The sequence below is a fragment of the Lycium ferocissimum genome, unplaced genomic scaffold (genome assembly GCF_029784015.1).
Source record: "Lycium ferocissimum isolate CSIRO_LF1 unplaced genomic scaffold, AGI_CSIRO_Lferr_CH_V1 ctg6723, whole genome shotgun sequence".
Classification (NCBI taxonomy): domain Eukaryota; kingdom Viridiplantae; phylum Streptophyta; class Magnoliopsida; order Solanales; family Solanaceae; genus Lycium; species Lycium ferocissimum.
In genome coordinates, this window is record NW_026726473.1 from 14,480 (window position 1) to 24,805 (window position 10,326).

General features: G+C 33.4%; 1 protein-coding gene across 5 annotated transcripts; it reads right to left on the bottom strand.

Moving 5' to 3' along the window:
* Positions 1-3,441: 3,441 nt before the first annotated feature.
* Positions 3,442-9,400, bottom strand: LOC132045462 (telomere repeat-binding factor 1-like). 5 transcript variants are annotated; one of them, XM_059436056.1, is made up of 7 exons: positions 9,157-9,397; positions 7,508-7,685; positions 7,121-7,335; positions 6,525-6,609; positions 5,493-5,576; positions 4,978-5,328; positions 3,442-3,858 (listed from the first exon to the last, which is right to left on the bottom strand). In XM_059436056.1, the coding sequence occupies exons 2-7, from the start codon at positions 7,655-7,657 to the stop codon at positions 3,844-3,846; spliced, it is 900 nt and encodes a 299-aa protein (XP_059292039.1). In that variant the 5' UTR covers positions 7,658-7,685; positions 9,157-9,397; the 3' UTR covers positions 3,442-3,843. The 5 variants fall into 5 exon arrangements, with proteins under 5 accessions (XP_059292039.1, XP_059292038.1, XP_059292035.1 ...); XM_059436055.1 differs by lacking the exon at positions 3,442-3,858 and adding an exon at positions 3,881-4,501 and having other exon boundaries at positions 7,582-7,685; positions 9,157-9,400; XM_059436052.1 differs by lacking the exon at positions 3,442-3,858 and adding an exon at positions 3,881-4,501 and having other exon boundaries at positions 9,157-9,398.
* Between the last annotated feature and the right edge of the window lie 926 nt (positions 9,401-10,326).

Genomic DNA, 10,326 nt, shown 5'->3' on the forward strand with positions numbered 1-10,326 from the left:
TAAACCACCGTATAATATGGATAGGGGGATAATCTAATAAGCGATGAAAAAAGGTTTTTACAAAAAGTTACACACCAATTATGAAAGCCCGTGTGAAAGTAAATGAGAGCAAAAATGAAAAAGAAAACAAATTATGCATGGAAAAGTCACAACAACTTGTGAGGATAAAGACCACAGGGCAATTATGTTAGGACTACAAAATCTTAAGATTGTGCCTTATATTAAGTAGTAACTAGTTTCATGAGGTCCGTGCTAAGCCTGGGCCCAAACTCTTAAACATTTTAACTTTCATTGTTAATGAAATTATTTACTTCAATTCAGATGTAGAGCCAACAATTGAAATTTATGGGTTCTGAATTCTTATTTTTAAGTTATTCTGTACTAAATTAATAATTTATCGTTCAAATACAATTTGTGAACCAAAGCTATTGGGTTCAATCGAAACCGCTGTGGACACTCTAGCTCCGCCCTACTTTAAACTCATTTAAGATTTTAATAATGTATTTTATTTTCACATGTATTAACAAAACTCATATTTTCATCTTCTAGAATCATCTAACACAACAATAAAAAATTCCAATAACTTCAAATCTATTCTACAATATTTATAACCTTCGTTTAGAATCTTTACACAAATGAACCTAATGATCCTACAAGAATATTATAAATAATACTCTCTCCGTTCCAAAAAGATTGTCATGTTTCGAATTACGAGAGTCAAACTAACTAATGTTTGGTGTGAATTCGGACTTAGAATCTTTAAATTTTTTTTAAATAAATTAATATTACATATTTAGAAACCACACAAAAAGTACTATGAGTAATGGTTAACAATTCAAAATATTTGAAAAATTATGGTCAAAGAAAATATCATTTGCCACTTGTAATCCGAAACATGACTAACTTTTTGAGACAGAGGTAGTAATAAAAGTATATTAATAAAGTAAAAGATGTTAAAAGTATATTTAAAAATAATTTTAGGACAGATCTTTATAAGCACATATGAGGCCCCTAAGAAGCAAAATATTTGAGGCTTAAGGATAAAAGATATTGTATTACCTAATAAATGTTTCAGTTGTGAAAAAAAAAAAATTGGCTCCAAAGTTGCCCAAATTTTACCAGAATGTATAAAGACAAATAATATATTCTCTTCGTCCCAAAATATAAAGGCAATTTAACTACGAAGCTAAATTGAGTAAGATTAATTTAATATTTTAAAATTAAAATTTAGATATTCAAAGAATATACAAAAAAAATACTATAATTGCAATCCTCCTATCAATACAATGAAAAGATTCTTAACATATTTGTTAAAATTTATGTTATTTGACCATCGAGAAGTGAAACGTCACGAGTATTTTGAGATACAACAACAATAAAAACATATCAAGTAAAATCCCACATGTGGGGGTTATTTTGAGATAAAGGAGTTAAAAAATTTTAATAAGGAGCAAAAAATAAATTCATAAAAAGTTACTATAACATTAACGGCCCAAGTGAAATGACATTAAAAAAAAATTGTAAAAGTAAAGTAGGCAATAAGGAAAAAGACACAAAAGCCACTTGTAAAACTTTATTGGATCAAAGTTCAATGTGAGGACTACAAAACTTCCCACTTATATATAATCTTTTCTGTTTGATTTATGTGAACTTATTTATTTTTAGTCGTGTCAAAATGAATACCTCTTTCTAATTTGGAAACAAATTCACTTTATGAAATTATTTACAAACACACAAATATTCAAGACTTATTTTGAACCACAAATTTTAAAAGTCTTTACTCTTTCTTAAATGTAAATGCTCGGTCAAATGGGTTCACATAAATTGAAACGGAGGGGATGTATATATATATATATATATATATATATATATATATATATATATATATATATATCCCTTTTAATAGTAGTACAGGACAAATAAAGATGAGATGAGTCAAAAGAGTTGAAAGTTATGTCACACACAAAACTTATATTAATATTATATATAAGGAACTATAATAGGGCTTTTGTAATCCTCACAAATTTTTTTCAAAAAATGTCAAACTTTTCAATTAATTACTTGTAGATCCTAATCTTATTTTTTAAAGTTAAATTTATTTTTTGTTCTTATGGTTTACTTTTTAAAAGTTATCGAACATTCTACCTTATTTACCTGTTTTCTATTCGGTATCCGATTGGAGTTTCCATAATCTAGATTCGCGTCGCATAGGACCCAATCGGGGAAAGCGCTCCCGACCAAGGGTTTTTTCATACTCAAGCTCGAACCCGAGACTCCTAATTAAGGGAGGAACAGCCCCATCCGCTGCACTTTATTTTTCGTGTTGCTTTCTTATATTGATTTTACCTATTAACCTACAAAATAGTCATTTCTTCATTAGATATTCTTACTTCTTGTTGCTATTTGTTCTCTTCTTTTTCATTTATTGCTTATTATAGATTTTTACATGTAAGCATTTTTTTTATTTTTTATTTATATTATGAAATTTGAGAATTTTTGAAAATTCTTTTACTCATATGTAGGCATTTCTTTTACTTTATATTTATACTTTAATGAGCTCATGTGTTTACCAAAATTAGTACAAAAATGATTTTTAGATAGTTTTAAAAATTATTAAATGACATCATATAATGTTGAAAATGAAGATAATATTATCAATCAAGATCGGGTTACCTTTAAAATCTCTTGTTTGGTTAACTAAAATTAATCTTTTAAACACAAAATAAGTTTGAAGTAAGACGGAATTAGAGTATCAGCTACCGATTTGATCGAGTTCGGTAGCACTTTAATTTAAATTCTGTATTTGTCTTAAAAGTTCATTAAATATGTATAAATTATTAATTTAGAACTAAATTACTTAAAAAATTAGGATTCGAAACTCACATATTTCAAATTATGGCTCCGCATTTAATTTGAGGTAAATAATTTCAACAAAATGAAAGCAAAAATATTAAAGGAGTGAAATGAAAGTTCTACTTTTATATATTGAAAATATACTTATTTGAAATTTAATTATTACCAACATAAATTATATTTCTTTAATCAAAATATTACTTTTTATATCTAGAGTTGAGCCCGGACTTAACACGGGCCCCGTGAGACTAGTCTAGTAAGAAACGCTATTTTTGGTATTAGAAATAAATCTTTGAATACTTTTTAGTGCTAATTAATACATATCCGCTTAAATGATCCATTCAAATGGTTAAATTTAAAAAAAATAAAAAAATCTGTAGTACTGTATATGGAGAATCGAACTTCCTCCCTTTGGGAGTATTTGAACCCCCTTGAGCGCTGAGCTGAGGTATTGGTTTCTGTCAAGGGAATTCAACATAATAACATATATTCAAAAACACACAACTCTAACCTTATGTATACAATGTAATTTTCCTAAACTAATTTCTTGGAGAAAAGAGAATTTTCTTGATCCCAGTTACTAGACAGTGGCCAGAAACTACGGTTGACTAATTTATTCTCCTTCCAAATCGAGTTAAAATAAATAATAAATCATACAGTAAACAATAGATCATCAGGTGCATCCCTGCATGAACGGAACCCACATCCCGTTATTCCTGTTCCTACTCCTTACAGCAAATTTACTCGGCTCGCAGAAACGACTAATAATGAGACATCTGATTTGGTTAAGTGCTCAGACATGTCCTCTGGTGAACAGGAAACACAACTGATACAATCAAAAATGCTTTTATTACTAACAAGTAACAACCCGGTAGATTGCACTTAGCATGACCTTGTTGCCATATGTACAAGCTGAAGATACAACATCAACCTGGAACGGGATCAAGCAACTCTCTAACTCGCACATCAACCTCACCTCCGAAGGAACGATCAAGCATGTATCATCTAGATATTAGAGGGGCAATCAGAAAAAGAACCAAGGAATAATAGCGTAGCAGGCTTTGGACATTGTACATCAGCGAGGATAATCAATTTGCATTGAGACAGTGTAAACATCTTAGGTAAATTCCACAAATTCTGTAAAGCACCTAATGTAGATAGGTAGTAGTAACCACCTAATCAACTAGAAAGCAGATAAATACAAACATATCAATACTTGTCTGGCTTTTCTTGCTCTCATTGAACACCATTGAAGCATTGATGTGAAGTGATTTATCATTCCAACTTTTCAATCGGTACACTTTTGACACAACCTGCTGTAACCAACAAGATTATCAGAGATACTGGAGGATTTGCTTCAGGCCCTTCCTGGCAACTCGCCTCCTATCTCTTACCCCGCACCCTCACCCCCAATAAAAAGAAGAATCCCAAATGAATCAGCTACCAAAAGGAACCCACCCTCCCCCAAACCCCCGAAAGAGTAAAAAGAAAAAATCTCATAGCAAACACAACATTGAGAGCTTAGAAATCTCTCTAATGCAAAATTAGAATAAAGGAAGATGAATATGCAGAGCCCACAACTCCAATTCCTCAAGCCAGTGCAGGGTGGTGCAATTGTACTATCCAGAGCTAGGTGAAGTAGTTCTCTCTACAGAAGATTAGTCAAAATTTAACAGATGCTAGATTACATTGATCAAGAGACAAGCTGAAACAGAAGCTAATGAGGCCCAGACAAAGACTATGCCGGTTGAGGCAAAAGATAGCTACCCACTCCTATTTGTTCTTCTAGTTTTTACTTGAGACCTTGCTAAGATAAGGTCTTCAGAAGCAATATTTAACTTAGAAAAATCTGTTTTTAACGCTGCACTCTAGTGGAATAGAAAAAATATTGTTTTAAGTATAGCGAAGGGGAAATGATAAGTAAAGATTACGGACCTACACGGTTCCTGTTAGTTAATGAAAGGGTCTCCAGCGATGATTTCTACACACTGAATCAATAATGGTTCCACGGTTAAGGAAGAACATATCCTACCGACAAAAAAATGAAATATAGGAAGGAGAGACAAGTAAATCAATAGATGCCATTAGCAATGACCAATTAATTGGCATAAAAGGATGCCTTACCATCCTTGGAGCACTTCTCCCATGTAGTGTCTTCTTTGCAGCTACTGAAAAGGCTTCTGCCGCTTCAGCATCAGCTTCAGCAGCCTCAGCCTCCCTATCAGCCTCCTCAGCATCAGCTATGGCTGCTTCTGCTTCACCAACTGCTTGTGCAGCAGCAGCCGCAGCCTCTTGAGGTGTCATGTTCCTCATTTTAGCTAGCTCTAAATCTATCTGAGATGTACTAAACATGTTCGTATCATCCCGATCAATCTTGGAGAAGATCCTCTGCCTGCTGTCCAAAAGTGTAATGGACGGGTTTCTTCTACTGTCGGATGGTGTCGACGTAGGTACTATTCTATACTTACGCTTCATCTAAAAAAGAAAATATATTCAGGGTATTATATTAACCAAGAAGGAAAAAAATTACCAGGCATAGAAACACTTGAATCCAATCGCCAATTCTGTTGTAATCACACTCCAAGCTTAGGGTGAGATAAGCAACAACACAGATGTCAGATGCACAAAATAAAAATCACCTTGATAAGTTTTCCTGTTGCAGTTAAGTACTTCAGTTTCCCTGACAGTAGCCTTTTAAAGTTTGGAGGCGCCCAGTATTGGTCCTAAAAGATAGAAAGAGCGGAGTATTCAATAGAATAGTCTGACAAATGCAACCATAAATTCTGGTTTTTGCTATGAACTAAGATCCAGAAATCATGATATTTATGCATTAACTAAGATCTGTAAGATGACTTTTATATCACCCAATTGAACATAAATGTATTAACCAAAAATAATTGTGCCAGGCAGTGTGCAAAAGCCAATAATAGATCATTGAGAACATAATCGGTAAAGCCACTACATTGGGGTAAACTCTTAGTATAGGAAATCACAATCATATATTGAGAAAAAATTATTAGTCTAGCAGAATCAGATCTATATTAGACTCCTGCAACCTCAGGTTCTGCATATACTAAAACAGACACCCTATTGAACATACATGTATTAACCAGAACAATTTGTACTGCCGCCAGGGTGCATGAGCCCATAATTGTTCATTGAGGACCTTTCTAGCATAGCCTAGCACCTTGTTCTATGGAATCAAGATACATATAGATCAGCTGTTAAGAAGCAAAAAGTTAATGTGGCACTATCAGACCTATGTGCACTCAATGCAATCTAATATTCTTCATATACTGACCAGATGCTACACTAGGACCCCAATGCACTGTATTTATTCATCCTAATCTGTTGCTACCAACAGTCAGAGTTTAAAATTAAGAAAATAAAATAATATTAGAATAAAAAACCTTCACCCAAAAGGAAAAGCACTAAGTTTGATGATACTGAGGTTTACGAGGCCTCATAGTTGAAATATACAAGAAGAACAAATTGCAAACATCATTCATAATATTGCTATTTGCACAACAAGAAGCAACACCTAAAAATCAGTCCTTTATATGTCTTTGAAAAATAAGTAAGATTTCCAAGCATGATAATTAATGAATGGTCCTCTAGATTATATCTAGTTACTTCTTCTAAAACAAAGCACAAAATAAGAAGACAGCTACCTCTATGTATTCAGCTATTGTAGTCTTGTTGGAACCACCTGGCTCCTTCAAGCTGCTTATAGCCTCCATTATAAGATTATCCAACCTATAATATTATCAATGCAGCAACTATGAGAGACAATCACCATTCCAAAGAAAGAATATAAGAATAATATGTGATCCCATCAAGACAGGTAATATTATTTCATACTGAGTAAAGAAACGGAAATTCAATGAACTTCTGGTAAAGACCTAAATATACATTCCACGACCAACTTCTACCGCCATCAGATTACCAAAAACAAATACATGTAGAAGTATCACATGCATGTAATATTAAAACAAAGCACTTTTTGGTTGAAAACAAAAATGCACTTCAGAAATCAAATTGAAGATTTCCAAAAAGACTTTAGGAAACAAATTGTTTCCCAGAAATATTTTATGAAAATATATTTCTAAAAAGCTTCTCCTACAAATATTTCTAACAACCATGCAAATGCCACCTAAGAATAATAGAACATGCAAAAACCAGCAAGCAACTATATCCATAAGCACAAAAAGACCTCAGCGACTATCACAAAGGGCTATGCTGCAACAATCAATGAGCAGTGCTTAACCTTATCATAGATCTTTTTGAACCATGTATCTGAGGAGAACCACTAGAAGTTGTGGCTGGCCTCGCTTCAGCAGCTTCCTCATCACTTTCAGCAGCAGTCGTATCAGTCACAGGACTCCCATCCTGTTTAGGGGCCTTCATCCTTTTGACAGACAACCTTCCTTGCTCTCGCGAACCCCAACCATTTGCCATCACAGTCATGTTCCTCCACTTGTCCTGAACAGCATCATCAAAGATGAATAGGCAGGCATATTAACATCACATGCATAGATAAGAACCTAAAAATAACGACTACACCACGCAGCTATCATCTGGTTCAACTAACATCCAAACTTCCTCTTCCCTAAATATAATTATCTAATGAAAATATGATAGTAGGAACCTCTACCTTGAGATCTACATTTGAACGCAAACACAATACTCCACTAAATTCTGGATCCTTGAGAATCGTGCGCCATTTACCTGGCCCGTGCTTAAGTATCCCAGCTTTAAGAGCAGCTTCTTCTTCTGAAGTCCACTTCTGCTTAGGTGCACCCATCAAAAAACTGAGGAAACTTCAGAACAACCTACTCAGATAACCCATAAAGATGTATCAACGGACCATCCTAAGAAGATATATAGCACCATATATAAGACGGCTAATGGCCATTATGCATCTGCAAAGCTAAATAAGCTTGAACACTCAACATGAAGAAATAATAAATCAGCTTAATTTGGAGAAAAGCAGATACGTAAGTTAGCCTTAATAAACATAAATCTTGATGAGAATGCCATTCATTCCGGAAATACATAGAATGAAACCAGCAAACAAGTCCACACATAGCTACATGCAATGGTGTTAGAGAAGTCCGTACTAGATTGATTCGTGTCTGTTAAACTTGTTTGCGATTTGTATTTTCCAATGCAATTAGAAAGGTACGGATTAGACTAATCATGTCAGTTAAACTTGTTTGCTATTTGAATCTTCAAAGCCCATGCACGATGATACTGAAATGGCTCATGACCACTACCAACAGACACTGAAATAAGGCATGATGCGTTCACTTTAAAGAGCCTCAAAAACAAGCAAGCACTTTCCAGGAAAAATAGATAAACAAATCCGTAAAATTAAGATGTAGCTATTAAAAGTCATTTAACAGATCTAACTCCTAAAAGTCCAAGTGATTTGTCGATACTACCGCACTCTTTTCTTGATGTGCATTTGTGAAATACATCAATGTAATTCCTATTTTCTGGACAACCCAAATCAGAGATTTTTTTTTTTTTTTAAATTTTTTTTTTTTTTTTTTTGTGATATGGGAAGGTAACCGAATCAGAGAAGTTTCAAACGAACAAGAAAAGAGGCAAACAAACACGATATATACACTTGAAGAGGCACAAGTCAACAAACTGGGGAGTAACCATTTCAAGATGATATTAGATGAGTAATTCCAACTCCTCCCATGTGAGTTTCGCAAAATATAGTAGTTCCAACTTCCAAGTCTGGACAAAGCAGGAAACTTGTGCTAAGTTGACAGCATAAAAAAAGTTCAACTATAATGATTCCTCTAAATATTAAAGAGATATTCAATCCAACACTCAGCGTACAGTCTATCCTCCCGGACCCCACTTTGTGGGTATGTTGTTGTTGTTGTTTTTGTATAGTCAATCCAACACTGGCAAAGTGAGCTTCATAAAACATAGGGTAAGGGAGTGGTACAATATTTTGACAACCCATGTAAAAATGGTCTAACTATGATGAACCCACCCTTCTGACTTAAATAGAGTAGAATGGATATACAATAATTACTGGGCACGTGAACCCATATTCTTTACGCAAAACTAGATATTTGATCTAATATGCACACATGCTACAAAAAGCTTAGTTATTTACTAAGAGGAACAAGGATTACTTCCCACCTAATTGTATTTTTTTAGAAATCCTAGATTCGCCAATTAACCGACCCAACTAATTTGGCATTGGGACAGAATCATATTTTAGCTAAAATAAGCAGACTTTGACATTGCAGATTTGCAGTCTCTCAAAATTATACTGACCTGTTGGTGGCAATTGTATAATGAAACGATAAATGGATAGAGTATTGAAATTGCGGGATCTAGTTGGTTGTGAATAATAGTAAGAGGAGCACGGGGATTCTAGGTATAATCGAATTTTGTGGAAGATCGCAAGCCGAAACCCTAGTTTCGTACAAATAAATAACTGGATATTTTGTAACAATATGGGGAAGAAGAGGAACGAGAGGATGGAGATTCACATGTGTAAGCAGTGCGATTAAAGCCTAGGAATTTGAAAACCTCTCTTCTAGCTTAAGGAGCACGTGATTTGAAATCATCAGATAACTTCATTTGAATTTCAAGTTTTATTTGGATATGCAATTTAAATTTCTTAAATTGTATATTTTCTTATAGACATAAAAATCTCATAAGTTATGAAAAATATCAAAAATTTTCCAATTATTATACAAACTTACCAAATAAGCAAGTCATAATTCATAACAAAATTAATACGCTACTACAAAACTTTTTTAAAAAATACAACATCAATTGATCAAACTTTAAATCAATCAAATGGAAAATTGAACATGAGTTGTAGTGTAACAACTCTTTAATATAATCCTTTCACATGGTTGGTAAGTGTAAATTTATTATAAATATACTACCAACCTTTAGATCTTTTAATATTTGATATGTATATATATATATATATATATATATATATATATATATATATATATATATATATAAATATCCAAGGGAAAGGATTACCACTCTATCGGGGTGACATAAGATCGGTAAACCCCCAATTCCTATTATGGAATCACCATCATCATCATTATTATCATCACAATCATCGAGAACTTTTATCAATAATATCATGAGAATGTTGAAAGTCATGAGCTTCTAGCATTTTCTAGGAGATAGGACATTATGGATATCTTAGATGAATTCACAATAAGGAAATAATGCCTTTAGACGGAAAGGGTTAGCCTTAACATACCTTTACGTCTCCTTAGTTACTTAACGTTCTCCTCCCAAGTCCGCAAAATCTATATTCAAGAGGATTCATACTAAGGTTAAGTCTTGAAAAGACTCTTAAGTTCAAACTAGTGTAATTAACGAGCTAACGGAAATTTGGGCAACACTTCCCCTATTTTATCAACTTCCACCATATTTGTCACGACCCGAACTACGGGCCGCGACGGGTGT